This window comes from Sarcophilus harrisii, chromosome 4, assembly GCF_902635505.1.
Source record: "Sarcophilus harrisii chromosome 4, mSarHar1.11, whole genome shotgun sequence".
Classification (NCBI taxonomy): domain Eukaryota; kingdom Metazoa; phylum Chordata; class Mammalia; order Dasyuromorphia; family Dasyuridae; genus Sarcophilus; species Sarcophilus harrisii.
This window is the reverse complement of record NC_045429.1, coordinates 387,741,426-387,760,828: the sequence shown is the minus strand read 5'-3', so window position 1 is coordinate 387,760,828 and position 19,403 is coordinate 387,741,426. Positions and strand designations below refer to the sequence as shown.

General features: G+C 33.8%; 1 protein-coding gene across 1 annotated transcript in view; it reads left to right on the top strand.

The window, feature by feature from the left end:
- The window catches only part of DNAH14 (dynein axonemal heavy chain 14), a 361,979-nt gene that overhangs the window by 265,440 nt on the left and 77,136 nt on the right, over nt 1-19,403 (top strand). The window contains exons 63-67 of the mRNA XM_031968698.1: nt 178-337; nt 3,483-3,614; nt 14,775-14,870; nt 15,914-16,054; nt 18,987-19,202. Of these exons, the coding sequence (XP_031824558.1) occupies nt 178-337; nt 3,483-3,614; nt 14,775-14,870; nt 15,914-16,054; nt 18,987-19,202 (745 nt within the window). The remainder of the gene's footprint in view (nt 1-177; nt 338-3,482; nt 3,615-14,774; nt 14,871-15,913; nt 16,055-18,986; nt 19,203-19,403) is intronic.

Genomic DNA, 19,403 nt, shown 5'->3' with positions numbered 1-19,403 from the left:
TCCAATTGGAATGGATAAATCAAGGTATTCATTAAAATGAGAGCTCCCTGAACATGAGGACTGTTTCATTTTCATCTATAGAGTCTCAAAGTAGAGCATACTTGTCATAAAACAGACCAAGTGTTTTTTGTTTTTTGTTTTTTGTTTTTTTGACTGGAATTGTTGGCTCTGTTACAGAGTGTACACACATCCGCCCTATCTCGTACTGACTGTCATGAATGCAGTCTGTATCCTCCTGGAAGAGGAACCCAACTGGGCAAATGCAAAACGACTCCTTGGACATCCTAGATTCCTAAAAACATTGATTACCATGGATAAGGATACTATACCCGAAAAGGTAAAAAGTAAAGATCTTGTGAAGGAAGAGCTACATAAATAGCATAGTTAAAATTGTATATTTGACTTGAATTATTGATGGATATAGAGGTAGAGTAACCAAAAAAGTTCTGTGTTCAAACTGACTGATGGTGTAGAATTTAGAGCAAGACAGAATCTTAGAGGTAATATCATCCAATCCTTTCATATTACAAATGAAGACATTGAGGACTGCAGAGATTAAGTCAGTCACACCAAATGTGAGTGGTAATGCTGGGATTTGAACCCAGGTTCTCTAACTCCAAAAGGTACCTTAGAGACCATTCAGTCCAATTTCCTCATATAACAGGCAAGGAAACTGAGGCACAGGAAGTTTGAATGAATTGCCCAGGGTCACACGGCTTGTAAGTAGGTGAGGTGGGATTTGAACTCGAGTCATCTTGCCTTCAACTTCAGTCCACCAGATCACACTGTATCTTCTAAATCATACTGCATCTTGAAACTTCTGAAACAATCAATTCCTCCAAAAATTTATTAAGGTTTTAGGACCTACTTAAATAATTAGAGAAAGTAAAGTTAAACTTTTGGACTTTGTAGGGGCAACTTTGGAAAAATTTAGAATAAAAGTGAGATTCATAAATTAAAATATAACTGGAAGTCCATGTATTCCTAGGGACAATTGCCTCCCCAAAGCTATAGACTTTTATTTTATGTGTTGTCTTTTTCAAACCTTTCCTTTGAGAGATAGGAAGACATGGTCCAAAGAGTGGTAGGCTGATCCTTGAGTCAAGATGTGGGCATTACAGACCCTTGAGTCCTATAGAGGAGAGAATTTTGTGCCACTATGGAGGAAATTAAATGCTTTGTCAAATCTAGGAGAAGAGAACCAAACTCTTAAGTCCCTGCTGAAGATCAGATCTTCTTGGAGATTTCTTTGCATTTCTATCCCAGAGACTTCCCATACTACTCAAACTTTTCTGGAGGGTGTTAAAGGTTATACCCCTTCTCCCTCTCCCTTCTTAGTTGTTTGCCCTAATAATATTTATAATAACAGCTATCATTTTAAGATTTGCAATGTGCTTTACAAAAATTATCTCATTTTATATTCATAAAAATCCTAGAAAGTAAGTGCTAAGTCAAATTTATATAAGGAGAAACTGAGGTGCAGAAAAGTTAAATAACTTGTCTAGGTCATGAGATTCCATTGCCTGTAGTAATCTGGGCAAGGAAAACTACCCTAACCAGGATCTCCTTTTCCTAGGTTCCTCTTTGTAGACTTTGATTAGAAAGCCAATTCCACAAGGGTCACCCTTCAGGAGAGGATGAGCTCAGATTGATTATCGGTGCTCAGAATAATCAGAATAATCCAGTCCAAGTCTTAGGAAGGGTTGGAATGTGATCACATTTCTTAACTGGAATGGGCTGGGCAAAGTTTCTCTTTAAGTAGCATAAAAAATAGCCTTTTGTACAAGGAAGGAAATGTTTCAAATAAGTATTAATACTCAAATGCTGTAAGATTAAAATTAATTTCTTCATATAAGAGCATATACAGTAAATGGAAGACCATAGTAGCTGGTTCAATATGCAAAGTAAAAACCATAAGCAAAAGTGAGGGATGAAAGGAAGAGAGTAAACATTTAGAGCCTCCTGGATGCCAAGCACTATGTTAAGTGCTTTATAAGTGTTTGATTCATTTGATGCCTTTATCTTCTGACTCTGAAGAATAGTCCAAGAGCCTGATGAGACCTATTCCCAGTCTAGATAGCTCCTAAAGCAGGACAATTAGATGCCTTATTCAACTAGATTATAATATTGATCCCGTGTGGGGGTTAGTTTGAAGATGGGAAAACCACTCAATTCCTGTCTCTCATTTCCCATATCCAATCACTTGTTAATTAAGAGAGTCCCATGTCTCTTAATAAGTCGCCCTTCTCTCTTCTGGCCATACTGCCACTCTGATGCAGGCCATCATCACTTCATGCAAGAGTTGCTGGTCTTGCCTGACACAAGTTTCTTCCCCTCCAATCCAGCCTCCACTAGAGTATTAATTTGATCTTCTTCTATTGTAATTCTGATTATGTCATTCCCCTTTTCAGTAAACTCCAGTGCCTTCTTATTTACTTCCACAATCAATTAGAAAATTCTATTTGGCTTTTAGAGCTCTTCATAAACCTGACCTCCTACTACCTTTCTAGTCTTCTTGTACTTTGCTCTCCCCTCACAAACACACACATACTCCGAAAATGCGGTGACATCGGCTACTGCTGTTCTTACACACAAGGCTACATCTCCTGACATGGGGCATTTTCAGTGACTATTCCCCCATTCCTGGAACTCTCTCCCTCCTCACTTCTACTTCCTAGATCCTTGACCTCCATCAAGTCCCAACCAAAGTCCTACCTTCTGCAAGAAACCTTTCTTAGACCTGTCAACTAGGCTAGAGCAAAGCTTCTTAAAATGTGGATCACAACTCCATATGGGGGTCACATAATTGGGTGGGTGAAAAATTTGGCAGCAGAAAAGTATAACAAATATTCTGTCAAGATGTAATTCTTTATGTGAAAAGAAACAAGTACATCTCATTAGTATCTAAATTGACTTTTGTCTTAACAAATGTTAAAATTATACGTATACCAAGAATTTGTTTTAAAATAAATTTCCTTATGATTATCAGTAAATGTGATTTGTATACCTATTTTATACCTATATATGTAGGGTTGTGTAAGAATTTCTTGGGCAAAAAGCAGTGATGAGTAGAAAAAGATCAAAAGTCCTGGGTTAGAACAGGTTTGGGTTTGGGTTACATTATGCCCAATAATAAATTTGGATTTGGTTTGGTTTTTTAAAGTTACGTATTCTAGTTATATATTCATATGTATGTGTTTTAAAATATCTTCTCTGAAATTATAGCAAAGCAATTCTAAGAAGTAACAATTTGAACGTGATATAAGCCAAAATTCTTGTTTATCTTTATGTGGTTCAACATGGTGCCAGTATCTTTTTTGTATATGGATATTTGCCAGGGGGTCTATTATAGGTGAAAGGATCAAAAAAATCTAATCAATGCCTTATTTCTATAACAAAAGCAGTTATTATATGCATATACAGGAAGAGTATGTAAAGCCAGAACACTTTTCTGATATAATGTAAATATTAATTCCCTCTAGGCATTTATAAAACTAAAAAAATATTTAAATTTACCTGATTTCAACCCAAGAAAGATTGCTTCAGTGTCTGTTGCCTGTTGTTCCATGTGCCAGTGGGTAATAGCTTTAAATAACTACCATCAAGTACGGAAGGTATGTCTTTTCATTCTTAAAGAAGATATATTGCGATTATTTCACCAATGTGAATGTATTATTGGGGTATTTGGTGTTGTGACAGACCTAACATCACCACTCTGTTAGCTAAAGTTCAATTTTGGTAAGTTATGCAACAAGGACAGAAGCCTTTGGCTTCTCTGCACATTACTACCTGTTTTCTACATGGAAGTTTGTCTGGTTTGCAGAGCAGGACAGGGTGCATCACGTAATCTTCAGACATCTACTAGAATGGTTTGGCCCTGACATCTCTAAGTGGGACTTTTTAATGTCCCTAAATCACCCAGAGTCAATAGAATCTCAAAGACAACTTTCTTGCCTTTTTGGAAACACTAATCCCTATACAAGAGGATAAATGATGAAAATCTTAGTCCTGTCCACTAGAATACTTTAAAAGATCCATGATTTTAACAGTATGGCTCTTCCATCTAAGGTCCTTCCTTTTCCAGATTCTTCCTTTATTTCTCCAAAGAGGACCTACCCAATATACAAAGGACCTTCCTCTCTATATCTCATGAATAGCAAGGAAATATTCAGGCTGTCAATCTCTTCTCACTAAATAGCTATATAATATATATGCATATATAGTTTGGATAAAATTTATAATTTTTATTGTATTTATGATAAAATCAGCAATGAAAAATTAAAATCCTTTCACTGTACTTAATACATATATTAAAATTTCTGAGTATATATTTACATATAGTTTCATGGAGATGAATTAAAAACATGCTCCATTCCTTTTTCTGAAACTTTATTTACTCTTCCTATAGTTCTTTTAAAAAAAACATTTTATTAATGTTTTCTCTAATGTTACTATCATTTTCCAATATCCTCTTCCCTCCTCCTATAGAATCCTCCCTTGTAACAAAAAAGGTGGGGAGAGAAAAAGATATTCTTAAAACAAACCAATGTATTGACCTTGTCCAAAGTATACTCCAATGACAATAATCATTGTTTCTTCCTCCATTGACTTTCACCTTTCTTTTTCTCTTTTAAATAGGAGGAGGAATAAGAGATGAGGAAAAAAAGTAAATGTTTGATGACTTTAAAAATTAAAGAAAAAATAAAAACAATTCTTAAATGTTCTTAAAATGAGTTAATATAGGATGGTTGTATAGGAATTTAACACAGAAAAAAATGTGTTTAGAATAAATCACCTTTATTCTGGCAAAAAAAGACATTTTTTTTCCAAAATAGATGGCAAAATAAGAATCACAATTTAAGTCCTATATCCTAAATTTTGATTTTGCCCCTTAGGAATTTACCAATCTTCTCTCTATACGTGTTTTCATGATATTCATGTTCCCATTTTACACTTATTATTATTATCTATTAAGTTCCATTGGTAGAGAATAAGCTTATTAAGCCATTCATGTTGAAATTGATATAGTTCAATAGTCTCAGCTGAACAGGAATGAGCAGAATAAAGAACAAGGAATTACATTATTATCATCAAAAGCTTTCATCAAGCGTCTATTTTGGAAGGGCATAAGAGAGCATTTAGAAAGTAATTACCAAGTCTTGATTAATCACATTTGTTTCAGAATGAGAATATTTTAAGTTTTCAATCTGCTTTCATATTTCCTTTGTTTTGAGCCATTCATATCATTCATATCATTATGAAGCTGGACTCAATCAACTGCCTCCTTTGTTCCAGGTGCTGTGCTAGGTGCAAAAAAATAAAAAGAACAAAAGTAAAACAGTCTGCCATTTTAAGCATCTTACATTCAATGGGGGAGACAAGAAGTACACAGATAACTTTCTACAAATAAATGCAATATAAATGTAATAATGGATGTGGAGGAATTAGAAACTTAGAGAGTGGGAAGAAAATCATGAAAGATTTTATTTAATAAAGGGGATTTTGAAGAAGGCATCTCAGGAAAGGCAAACTGCCCATTAAAAGAGCCAGAAAAGAAAGAGAAAATGTAATGTGTGAGGAACAGCAAAAAGACCAACTCCAAGAGTCTCCCCATTCCAATCTATCCTCCATTTAATCATTAAAGTGATTTTCCTAAAATGTGTATCTCTTCGTATCATACCTGCCTTATCCATTTAATACGTTCTATTGGCCCCCTGTTGCCTCCAGGATCAAATACAAATGTTCTGTTTAGCATTCAAAACCTTTCATAACTTGGCCTTTTCACTCTTCGTACAACTTACTCTGACACATATTTTTGATCTAATGACACTAGACTCCTAGCTGTTCTATAAACAAGGCATTCTATTTCTCAAATACATTCATAGGCCTTCTCTCTAGCTGGATCTCATGCTTGGTACACTCTGCTTCCTTCCCTTTGACTACTGAACTCCTGGCTTCCTTAAGTCCCATCTAAAATCATACCTTTCATAAGAAACCTTCCCCACCCCCTCTTAATTCCCATGCCTTCCCTCTATTAATTATTTCTTATTCATCCTGTATGTAGACATCATGTATATGGATTTTTTTAAATTGTATTAAATATTTTATTTTTTCCAAGTTACATGTAAAAACATTTTAAACATTTGTTTTTAATACTGAGTTCCAGATTCTCCTCCTTGCTGCCTTCTTGCTCCATTAAGAATACAATTAATTCAATATAGGATATGTGCAAAACATTTCCATAATAGTCATGTAGTGAAAGAAAGCACAGACAAAAAAACTCAAGAAAAATGAAATTAAAAAAAAAAAATCATGCTTCAATCTGCGTTCAGACACCATCAGTTCTTTCTCTGGGGATGGCTAGCATTTTTCATCATAACTCCTTCAGAGCTGGCTTGGATCACTGTATTATTGAGAATAGTTATGTCATTCATAGAAGCTCATCTTACAATATTACTGTTACTTTTTACACAGTATATTTTACTTTGCTCATGGAAGGGAAGTCTTTCCCAATTTTTCTGAGAGCATACTGCTCATCATTTCTTATACCACAATAGTATTCCATCATAATCCCATACCATAATTTATTCAACCATTCCTCAACTGATGAGCATCCCCTCAATTTTGAATTCTTTGCCCCAGAAAGGAGCTGCTATAAATATTTTCATACATATTAGTCTTTTTCTTTTTGTTTTTTTTTATCTCTTTTGGAATACAGACCATAGTGACATTGCTAGGGAAAAGGATATGCATGGTTTCATAGACCTTTGGGCATGGTTCCAAATTTCTCTACAAAATGGTTGAATCAATTCACAATTCCACCAACAGTGCATTAAAGTCTCATTTTCCCCATATTCTCTCCATCATTTGTCATTTTTCTTTTCTATCCAATTAGCTAATCTAATAGTTATGTAGTAGTACTTCAGAATTTCTTTAATTTTCATTTCTCCAGTCAATAATGAGTTAAAAAATTTTTCACATGACTATAGATAGCTATGATTATTTCAACTGTAAACTTTTGATCACATCAATTGGGGAATGAATGGTTTGTTTTTATAAATTTGACTCAGGTCTCTCTAAGTTTGAAAAATAAGGCCTTTATCAGAGAATCTTGCTTCAAATTTTGTTTCAGAGTTACTCTTGTTAAGTGTATTCCCTTACCCATTTATTCTATTCTTTCTCTCATTTCACCTTGTCTCTCATCAAAAGTGTTTTGCTTCTGACTACCTCCTTATACAATCTGCCCTCCTTTCTATCATCTCTCCCTTTCTCTTGTCCTTTTGCCCTCCTACTTTGCTCTAGGGTAAGGTATATTTCTATATACCCAATTGAGTGTGTATGTTATTCTCTCTTTGAGCCAATTCTGAGAGTAAGGTTCACTCACTACCTGACTAATTTCCCCCATCTTCCTCTTCACTGGAAATAGCTTTTTCTTGCCTCTTTTATGTGTGATAATTTGCCCCATTCTAATTTTCCCATTAGAGAGGTCTCCTGATACATTCTTCTCTCACCCCTAAATTTTATTTTTTAGATATCATCCCTTCATATTCAACTACCATCTGTGCCCTCTGTCTATATATATATATATATATATATATGTATATATATATATGTACTCCTTCTAACTGCCTAATAATGAATTCTTATGAGTTACAAATATCATCTTCCCATATAGGAATGCAAATCATTTAACCTATTATTAAATCCTTTATGATTTTCCTTTCCTATTTACCTTTTATGCTTCTTGAGTCTTGTATTTGAAAGTCAAATTTTCTATTCAGCTCTGGTCTTTTCATCAAGAATGCTTGAAAGTCCTTTATTTCATTGAATAAACATTTTTCCCCTGAAAAATTATACTTAGTTTTGCTGGGTAGGTGATTCTTGGTTGTAATCTTAGCTCCTTTGTCCTCTATAAAATCATGACCCAAGCCCTTTAATCTTTTAAAGTAGAATTTACTTAATCTTGTGCTGTTCTGAGAATGGTTCTACTAAACTTGAATTGTTTCTTTCTAGATGTTTGCATTATTTTCTCCTTGACCCAAAAGATCTGGAATTTGCTATAATATTCTTTGGAGTTTTCATTTGGGGATATCTTTTGGGAGGTAGCCAATGGATTCTTTAAATTTCTATTTTACCAGTTGCTTCTAGAAGATGAGGCAATTTTCCTTGACAATTACTTGTAAGATGATGCCTAGACTATTTTTTTTTAATAATGGCTTTCAAGTTATCTAATAATTGTTAAATTTCCCCCTAGATCTATTTTCCAGATCAATTGTTTTTCCAATGAGATATTTTACCTTTTCTTTTTTTTTTTCTATTCTTTTGGTTTTTTTTTTAATTTCTTGATTTCTTATAAAGTTGTTAGCTTCCATTCACTCAATTCTAATTTTTAAGGGATTATTTTCTTCAATAAGCTTTGCACCTTCTTTTCTATTTATCTAATTCTATTTTTAAAGGAATCATTTTGTTCAGGAAGTTTTTTTTTTCCATTTGGTGAATTCTACTTTTTAAGGAATTTTTTTTTTCCTTCAGTGAATTCCTGTGCTTCTCTTTCCATTTGACTAATTTTGCTTTCTAAAGCATACTTCTCCTCATTGACTCCTTGTACTTCCTTTACCATTTTGGGCTAATCTGTTCTTTAAGATATTATTTTCTTCTGTCACCTTTGGCAAGCTGTTGATTTGTTTTTCATTATTTTCTTACATCACTCTCATTTTTCTTCCCAATTTTTCCTCTGTTTCTCTTATTTGATTTTCAAAATCCTTTCCGAGCTCTTCCGTGACCTGAAATTAATTCATATTTTTCTTGGAGGTTTTGGATGTAGGAGTTTTGACTCTTTTATCTTCTCTGGTTTTTTTTTTTTTATTTTTCTTGTCACCACAGTAACTTTCTAAGGTCAGAATCTTTTTTGTTGTTTATTCATTTTCCCATCCTATTACTTGACTTTTAACTCTTTATTAAAATAGGACTTTGTTTCCAGGATGGAAAGTACACTGTTAGAAGCTTTAAGATTTTTGTGCAGCTGTTTTCAGATACAAGGTGGTATACTCTAAGAAGAGGTGTAGCCTGTGTTCTGATTTGTGAGTGACCACAGGTCTTTTTTACCCTGAAACGATAAGGAGGGTCCCCACTCCATTGTGGATACAAGCTCTTGGATACTAGTGCTCCTTCTTCCCCTGGGGTTGCTATCAAGAATTGTGTCCCACATGATGATATATTTAGAGAACCCCAGAGATTCTACTAAAAAGTTATTAGAAATAATCCACAACTTTAGCAAAGTTGCTGGTTATAAAATAAACCCACATAAGTCATCAGCATTCTTATATATCACTAACAAAATCCAACAGTCAGAGTTACAAAGAGAAATTCCATTTAAAGTAACTACTGATAATATAAAATATTTAGGAATCTATCTGCCAAGGGAAAATCAGAAACTTTATGAGCAAAATTACAGACCACTTTTCACACAAATTAAGTCTGATCTAACCAATTGGAAAAATATTAAATGCTCTTGGATAGGGCGAGCAAATATAATAAAGATGACAATATTACCTAAACTAATCTATTTATTTAGCACTATACCAATCAGACTCCCAAAAAACTATTTTAATGGCCTAGAAAAAATAACAACAAAATTCATATGGAGGGGCAAAAGGTCAAGAATTTCAAGGGAATTAATGAAAAGAAAATCAAATGAAGGTGGCTTAGCTGTATCAGATCTAAAATTATATTATAGAGCAGCAGTTACCAAAACCATTTGGTATTGGCTAAGGAATAGATTAGTTGATCAGTGGAATAGGTTAGGTTCAAGGGATAAAATAGTCAACAAATATAGCAACCTAGTCTTTGACAAACCCAAAGACCCCAGCTTTTGGGATAAGAACTTACTGTTTGATAAAAATTGCTGGGAAAATTGGAAACTAATATGGCAGAAACTAGGCATTGATCCACACTTAACACCGTACACCAATTTAAGGTCAAAATGGGTTCATGACCTAGGCATAAAGAATGAAATTATTAATAAATTAGAGGAACACAGGATAGTTTACCTCTCAGACCTGTGGAAGGGAAAGAACTTTATGACCAAAGCAGAACTAGAGATCATTACTGATCACAAAATAGAAAATTTCGATTATACCAAACTGAAAAGTTTTTGTACAAACAAAACTAATGCAGACAAGATTAGAAGGGAAGCAATAAACTGGGAAAATATTTTTACAGTCAAAGGTTCTGATAAAGGCCTCATTTCCAAAATATATAGAGAATTAACTCTAATTTATAAAAAATCAAGCCATTCTCCAATTGAAAAATGGTCAAAGGATATGAACAGACAATTCTCAGATGAAGAAATTGAAACTATTTCTAGTCATATGAAAAGATGCTCCAAGTCATTATTAATCAGAGAAATGCAAATTAAGACAACTCTAAGATACCACTACACACCTGTCAGATTGGCTAAGATGACAGGAAAAAATAATGATGATTGTTGGAGGGGATGCGGGAAAACTGGGACATTGATGCATTGTTGGTGGAGTTGTGAACGAATCCAACCATTTTGGAGAGTAGTTTGGAACTATGCTCAAAAAGTTATCAAACTGTGCATACCCTTTGATCCAGCAGTGTTACTACTGGGCTTATATCCCAAAGAGATTATAAAGAAGGGAAAGGGACCTGTATGTGCACGAATGTTTGTGGCAGCCCTTTTTGTAGTGGCTAGAAACTGGAAACTGAATGGATGTCCATCAGTTGGAGAATGGCTGAATAAATTGTGGTATATGAATATTATGGAATATTACTGTTCTGTAAGAAATGACCAACAGGATGATTTCAGAAAGGCCTGGAGAGACTTACACGAACTGATGCTGAGTGAAATGAGCAGGACCAGGAGATCATTATATACTTCAACAACAATACTAGATGATGACCAGTTCTGATGGATCAGGCCATCCTCAGCAACGAGATCAACCAAATCATTTCTAATGGAGCAGTAATGAACTGAACTAGCTATGCCCAGAAAAAGAACTCTGGGAGATGACTAAAAACCATTACATTGAATTCCCAATCCCTATATTTTTGCCCACCTGCATTTTTGATTTCCTTCACAAGCTAATTGTACAATATTTCAGAGTCTGATTCTTTTTGTACAGCAACGGTTTGGTCATGTATACTTATTGTGTATCTAATTTATATTTTAATGTACTTAACATCTACTGGTCATCCTGCCATCTGGGGGAGGGGGTGGGGGGTAAGAGGTGAAAAATTGGAACAAGAGGTTTGGCAATTATTAATGCTGTAAAGTTACCCATGCATATAACCTATAAATAAAAGGCTATTAAAAAAAAAAAAAAGAATTGTGTCCCAGATCTTAGTATGGGTAAAGCAACTGAGAGCTCCCTTAGTGCCAGCAAAGAGACCCCTATAATCTCTTTCTGACCAATTGTTCTATCCTCTTGTCTGTTGGTGGAGAGCTCTGGAAGCCATCACTGCCTCTGCTGTGGCTCCCAAGGCCTGATCTGGTTTGCAGGAGCTAGGGCTATGCTGGTAGGGTTTACACTCCACTCTCACCTTGGAATGACAAACTTTTCCTGCCAACCTTCTAAGTAGTCTTTGGTATCTGTGAGCTGAGAAGTCTGGAAACTGTCATTACTGCCACTGATTCAGTCTCCCCATCCATCATGTATATAGCTTGCTTTGTAGATATTTGTTTGCATATTGTTTCCCCCATTAGATTGTAAGCTCCTTACAAGATGGAATTGTCTTTGAATCTCTTTGTATCTCTAGCACTTATATCCCTAGCACTTAACACAGTGCCTGTGACCAACTGGAGGACTTTGGTGTTATCAGCAAGGCAGGGACTGGGTGATTTTGGCAGCATTGTGTCTCAAGTTTGGGGCCCCTAGGTAGAAAGTGAAGTAGATGGAAAGAAAAAGGTACTTAGGGAATGTTTAATAAATGTTGATTAATTGACTGAATGGACCATGTTAGTATGGACCATGGAGTACATAAAAGTAAATAATGCATAATATCCATCAAAGAGAGATTAGAGACAGGTTATAAAAGACTATCAATGATCAGAGAAGAGTTTATATTTAATTCCAGAGACAATAGAGATTTTGTTGAGCAAGGATAAGAGACAAATGTGTACTTTAAGAGTATCACTGTGGCAGCTGTGTATAGACTGCTTTGGAGAGGTAGCTATATGAGGCAGGAAGAGCAATTAGGAAGCTACTGTAATATAATCCAAGCCAAAGATGCTGAGAGCCTAAACTAGGAGGACTGCTGTGTGAAAAGAAAGGAGTCAGATTGAGAAATGTGGAATCAGACTTGATATTACTTGATAACTAATTGGATGTGAAGAGTGAGGGGGAGTGGGAGAATGAGGATGACTCTGAGGAGCAAACCTGGTGATTGGAAGGATAGTCAATCTTAGACATGTTGAGTCTGAAATGCGTATAGGACATCTGGTTTGAAATGTCCACTAGGCAGTTGGTGATGTGAGACAGTTTAAGAAACAAACCACATCTAGTTATAAGAATCTGAGTATCAGTAGCATAGAGAAGATGATTAAACCCATGAAAGGTGATTGAGCCAATTGTACAATGTCAAAGCAACCATTTTTAAAGGTTCCTCTGCAATATGAGATGGAGCAGTTTACATATTATAGCCACATAGGAGAATCATACTTTAAAGATAACATGGAAAATTAGCCAGAAGGGTTAGTGTTTGCTTCTTACTGAAAATTTAACAGTAACCAAAGTAAATGGAGTATTTCTATTTCTAGATATTTACAGCAGGAAGCATGGATACTATTATTTAGGGGAAGGGTGTTGGGGAAGATGGTGGAGACATTACTCGATTATGTTCTTTATGAAAAATAACAGCAATATCTAAGCAGAATGGAATTAGAGAGTGGATATTAATTTGAAGAAATTGCATTTGATTGAGTTGAAGGGTTTTTTTTTAAGTAGATAAGTTTTATCTCCATGCAAATTATTAAAAAAAAAAAAAGGTAATTACTAGAGGGATTTCAGAAAGAAAAGCATTCCGATTCACAATTTATTTTAACTGTGAAATAGTCTAATGATTGTGGATTTAGTTTTGGAATTATACCACCAAAAAAATTACTACATGTCTATGCCCTTTTACCCAAAATTCCACTGCTGAGTACATACCCAAAAGAGGTTACATATGTACCAAAGAGTCCAACATCTACCAAAATATCCATCATTCTTTGTGATAGTAAATAACTGGAAACAAAGTGGTTGCCCATCTAGGGGAGAATGGCTGAAATAATTATAGTGGATAAGCATAATCAAATTTTTTATCAAATAAGAAATGACAATTGTCAGGAAGTCATAGAACTGAGAGAAGATTTAAATGAATGGATATTAGCATGAAATAAATAAAATCAAGAGAAAAATTTATATAGCAATTAGAATTCTATCATTAAGAGATCACTAAAAAGAAGCTGATCTCTGAGTAATGAAAAAATAAATGAATATTCCTGATCATGGCAATAGTCAGAGACTGATAAGACACAATATTGTATACATTATCAAATAAGATCTTTTTGCTGGGTACTGTTGCTTAAACAATATTTTTTATTTGGTTTGATTTGGTTTTGATTTTGGTTTGATTTTTCTTTTTGTCGTAAGGAAGGGTTTGGTCTGAGTGGAAAAATTACTGTGATGCAAAAGAAAAGATATCAATAAAACATATTAAAAGGTAAATGCAGAAAAAGCTATTACTTTTTTTCTGTCTAAAAGTTCATGCTAAATAATTCCATTCTTAGGAACAAATTTGTTTTCTTCTTCAAATAAAAAAAATATGGGCAAAAAAGTTGACTAGTATTATTTCCTATTATTGAGGACACAGCCAGTTAGCTTTTGGCAGAGCTAGCTATTATTTCTGTTGATTAAAATGTAAAAATACTATAAGAGATTACCACTGGATTAACATAAACTTCAACCAAGAAAAGCTAGACTATCTATGAATTTCTACCAAGACTAGATAATATTTAGCCAGACAAACAATGTGCCTGAGTGTAGAGGAATTTGGAATTTCAGAACGTCCTTGTATGAGCTGAATGATGGCAAACAATGTTACTTAATTTAGAAGTTAGAAAAGAATCAAATTCAAATACAATGGAACTTCATCACTAACACTACTTGTTAATTCCTATGGGAATAGAATTTTCCCAAAGACTGATCCATTTTAAACTCCTTTGTCAAAGTGTTGTTTTGGTTTTTTTCCCTTTATAACATGGTAATTTCATTTACAAGATTAGTTCCCCCTAATTAACCATCTATAAGACATATTAGGAAGCAACTAGGTGACACAGTGGATAGAGTATAGGGCCTAAAGACAGAAATACTCAAGTGCATGAGTCTTCAGATATTTATTAACTGTGTGACTCTGAGCAAATTGCTTATCTCTGTTTGCCTCAGTTTCCTCATCTGTAAAATGAGCTGGAGAAAAAAATGGCAAGTCACTAAGAATCAGACACAACTGAACAACAACAATACATATATATTGGATCATATGGTTAGAGTCTAAGTAATATATTTGTATATCAGTGTTAATTGAATTTATGTAGATCTAGTACAAATGGAAAATGTATCAATTAACCCTAATGTCATTATTCCAAGCAACTTCATTCTAAGAGCTGGCAACTGTGACATATATTTTAAATATGAATGGTGTTTCTGGCATAAAATAACATTTAATAATTATTCCTTACTTGTGTTGAAATATTGTGACTTTTTTTTATCGAGATGTTGCAACCAAAACAACGCCAAGTAGCTGAGGCTCAAAGAATACTCCAGCTTGGTCGAGAAAAACTGGCAGAAAAACAAAAGGGTTTAGAATTGGTAAGAAACTTGCTTATTTTGTTATTCTGTCTTGAACTTTCAATAACTTTACTATCCTGGCAAAAATATTAGGAAGAAAAAAATTAGTATTTTTAGTTCACCATTTCATCATATATCCCTAACAAGAATCACAGTGACATCATATATTTAATCATAACATAATCATAATTTGAAGAGTTTTTAGATATCTTTTATATTATTTACAACCTAGAATATGGGAGAAGATATATATGCAAACAAATGTTAATTTATCATGGGTTCAACATCACAGAACTTTTTCTTTTGTTACATATTAATTTTTTTCAAACATTTATCATCATTAACATAAATAAGAAGCAACAGGGGACAGTCTAATAGTCTCCAAATTGGGAACACTGCACAGCCAAACAACCTGCTGGTAGAAAAACAAGTCTTCATATTACAGTAGGAAGCTAGTCACATCAGAATCCCACCACTCTGTTTATTTATTAACTTCCAATACAACAACAAAAAATAATCACTATAATTGTGGAAAATGTATAGAAGAATTGCACATGTTTAACATGTATTAGTTGCTTGCTATCTAGGAGAAGGGTTGAAGGAAAGGGAGTGAGGAAAAAAATTGAAACACAAGGTTTTTAAGGGTGAATGTTGAAGGCTGTGCATGTGTTTTGAAAATAAAAAGTTTTATAAAAAAGAAAAATTAATCACTACAAAATGAATCCTACTTTGGTTTTAAAACTCATCTTCTCATAAGGACCATTATTATTTTAAATGGAATGGATTATGAGGCAACCTTATGAAGTAGAAAGAGTTTTAGATTTTAAATCAGTGAATCAATGGACAGTTTTACACATCTCAACTTTGCCTGCTTACTACCCATGTGTGAATTTGGACAAATGATTTAAACTCCCTCAACTTCAGTTTCCTCTTTGATAAAACTGAATTATCTCACAGGTCCCTTCCATCCCCAGGTTCATGAGTCTAAGAGATGAGTAAAAGTTGAAATTGTTAAGCAAAGTGAGAATTAAATGTTTTAATCTTTCATTTAAATTGGCTTTCAGGTTGAGGAGCATTTGAACTCTTTACAACTTGCCTATAACGATACTGTCTCTGACAAAGAATTCTTAGCAGACCGGAGACAGATGACAAGTAAACGCTTAAATACTGCTTCTGTTTTACTAACAGCTCTACAAGATGAGAGGGTATTACTATTCTTTCTTTTCAGAATTAACTTGATCTAAAGCTTATTATTTTTATTATGATGTATTTAACTTATATTGAATTCTTTCTATGAAGAACTCAAGGAGTTACTTTTTTCTTCTGGTGGAAAACTGTTTTTATCTGACTCTCCACATCCTATTTCTTATCATATTCATTAACCAGTACCAAATAAGAGTAAATTTAGATGATTCATGATCTATATAATTATTCCTGATAAGACTATATATGAAAAAAGATTTAACAGAATTTAAAAAGATTAACTATTAAATTCATGTTCTTAATGGTTAGAGACACTCATATCTGATTACGTTCAAATTCTAAGTCATGAATGAAATTTCAGTACACTCTGTCCAAATACAGGAATGGAAAAAATAAAATGATAGAAGAAGGAACATTCACAAAATCACAGAATGTCAAGAGTTGGAAGAGATCTTCGAAAGCATCATATCAAATCTGGGTCTGAAAAAGTATCCCCTCTACTATATCCCTGATAATTAACTGATCACCCACATTTTGCTTGTCGATTGTATATATGCATTATATGTGTGTCTATGGACGGATGGATATTTGTATGAATAGATGTTGTACATTTAAGGGATAGCTAGGTAGCAGGATGAATAGAGTACAGGACCAGAAGTCAAGAAGATTCATCTTTCTGAGTTAAGATCTGGCCTCAGACACTTACTAGCTATGTGAATTTGAGCAAGTCACTTAACCCTGTTTAGCTTAGTTTCCTCATCTGTAAAATGAGCTGGAGAAGAAAATGGTAAACCACTTCAATATCTTTGCCAAGAAAACCCCAGATGGGGTCACAAAGAGTCAGACGTGACTGAAATGACTAAACAATACCAACAAATATACATTTTTATACATTTATGTATATGCATGTTTGTCTTTGTATGTATATATCTAGATTTTGCAGTGGATTGAGTTCCAGGCCTGAAAAGTTCAAATTTACACTACTAGCTGTGTGACTGAACAAGTAGCCTCTGCTTGCCTCAGTTTCCTCATCTGTAAAATGAGGATAAAAATGGCATCAATCTTTATGAGGATCAAATAAGATATTATTTGTAAAATTCTTAACACAGAACCTAATATAGAGTAAGTGCTATATAAGTGTTAACTATTTTTTGTATGACTTTATCCGAAACTGAATGTCATTAGAGTAAGCTAATCTGTAAGTACAGTTGAGTTTTTTTTAATCTTATTTCTGTTGTCCAACATGCTAGCTATCCCTTCCAATTTAATGTCATCTGCTAATTTGACAAGTATGCCATCTAATCACTTTCATCAAAGTCATTGATAAAAAATGTTAAATACCTCTGGGCCAAACTATCTCCTTTCTCTTCCTCTTCCTTTTTTCTCTCCCTCTCTGTTTCTCTCTCTCTTCCTCTCACCCACTTGTCCCTACTCATCCACCCAAAACATCCTTCCAAACTAACATTGACCCATTAATAATATCTGTTTGGCTCTGAGCAATTCTAAATCCACCTAACTGTACTTAGTCTACACATATACATTTTGTCCAGTGAGGTACTTTGATAAATGCTTTACTGAAACCTAAGTAAACTGTAATTGAATGCATTTTCCCAATCTACCAATCTGATAACTATATAAAAAAATAGTTAGTTTTTGTAATTGGGTTTGTGCTCAGTCTACCATGACTATGATCAGTGAATCCATAGTGGCTCTTAATGAATAATTGGATTCTTTTCTAAATATTCACAAACTATCCTCTTAATAATATATTCAATAATTTTGCCAGGAATTGGATTTAAGCTTACAGTTCTATACTTTGCAAATTATAGTATTTTCCCTTGTTAAAATGTTGGGTATTCATCCTTATGAAGTCCTGAAGTATTATTTCTATTCTCATATCCTTCAAAGATCATTTCTGGGGCCCCTGGTATCCCTCCTTGACATTTCCCCTATTTAGCTGGCAGGGTAGATTGGGGGATGCAGTGGCTTAGGATTTTCACAGACATTCTACAATAGATATCTGAATTGGATCTAGTTGCTTTTTTAAGTCACAGTAAAAGATGTGACATTTTTCTTTGGGGGTTGGGAGATCATTGACAATGGAACCCTGAAAGAAATTCATCTGGCCCTGATAACTTGAACTCATTATAGAATACTAAATGTTTGCTGATTTCCTCCTTATTTATAATAGATTTTAAATCATTGTTAAACTTTTTTGTTCCGATCATCACAGTCCAAAGATCATTTTTCATGGCAAAGAAATAGAAGCAAAATAAGAGCTGACTACTTCTGTCTTCTCTCCATTTTCCTTTGTCATTTTCCAATCCACCCCAAACAGTCTTGTTCCTTCTTTAATCCTCCTCTTGTCCACCAAAAAATGGCTCCAAATGTTAATATCTGCTCACACTAAGGTTTTGTGGTGTAATTCTGACACTATTATTTGCAAAATCATCCCTCTTTTTTTGTGTCAATCCTTTTTCTGCCTTTTTTTCATTTTATATATATATATATATATATATATATATATATATACATATATACTTGTATATATGTATATATATAAATATATACATATATACAAGTATATATGTATATATATATATATATATGGATACATACATATATCCATACATACACATTTTTGTGTGTATAAAATTTGGAATAGTTAGTGGGTCTCCTGTGTACTTCAATATTTCTAGACACATTTTCATTACTTTGAAATTAATGAGTAAACTAAGACACTTAGAAGTAAAATGTCTAGTTAGCATTGGAGCCAAGACAAGAACTTTACCTTTTTCTTTTTTCAGCTTAGTAGAATCATGGAAATGATGGATATAATTTGAAGATAATTTTCTCATTTTTAAGAAATGCATAGTAGTATCTTTTCAATTGTGAATTGCTAGTAATTTTTTCAACTTTTCTTTTGGCATTAAGGATCGATGGGAAGAAATGGTGAACATAATAGACCAACGCTTGGAAGGAATTGTAGGTGATATACTTATTGCATCAGCATGTATTGTCTACAGTGGAGTGTTCCCAACAGAGTACCGCCAATTAATTGTGGAAGAATGGGAACAGGTCTGTGTTGAAAAAAACATTTCTACATCAGCCCGCTTTTCTTTAATTGAAGTCATGGGAAATCAGCATGAGGTATTTGTTTTACAGTTGAAGAGATAATATACCTTTTTAATATAATTCCTAGAATGATGATATTCCTGAATTCCAGTTTCTCCATTACCCAAATGTTGGAAGGAAATTTAGTTGAATTTGAGCTTTAATATCACAATTGCTAATTCTCTCCAGACTTTGTCTCTATTTGTACCATTTTCTTTCTACCATCCTCCAATCACC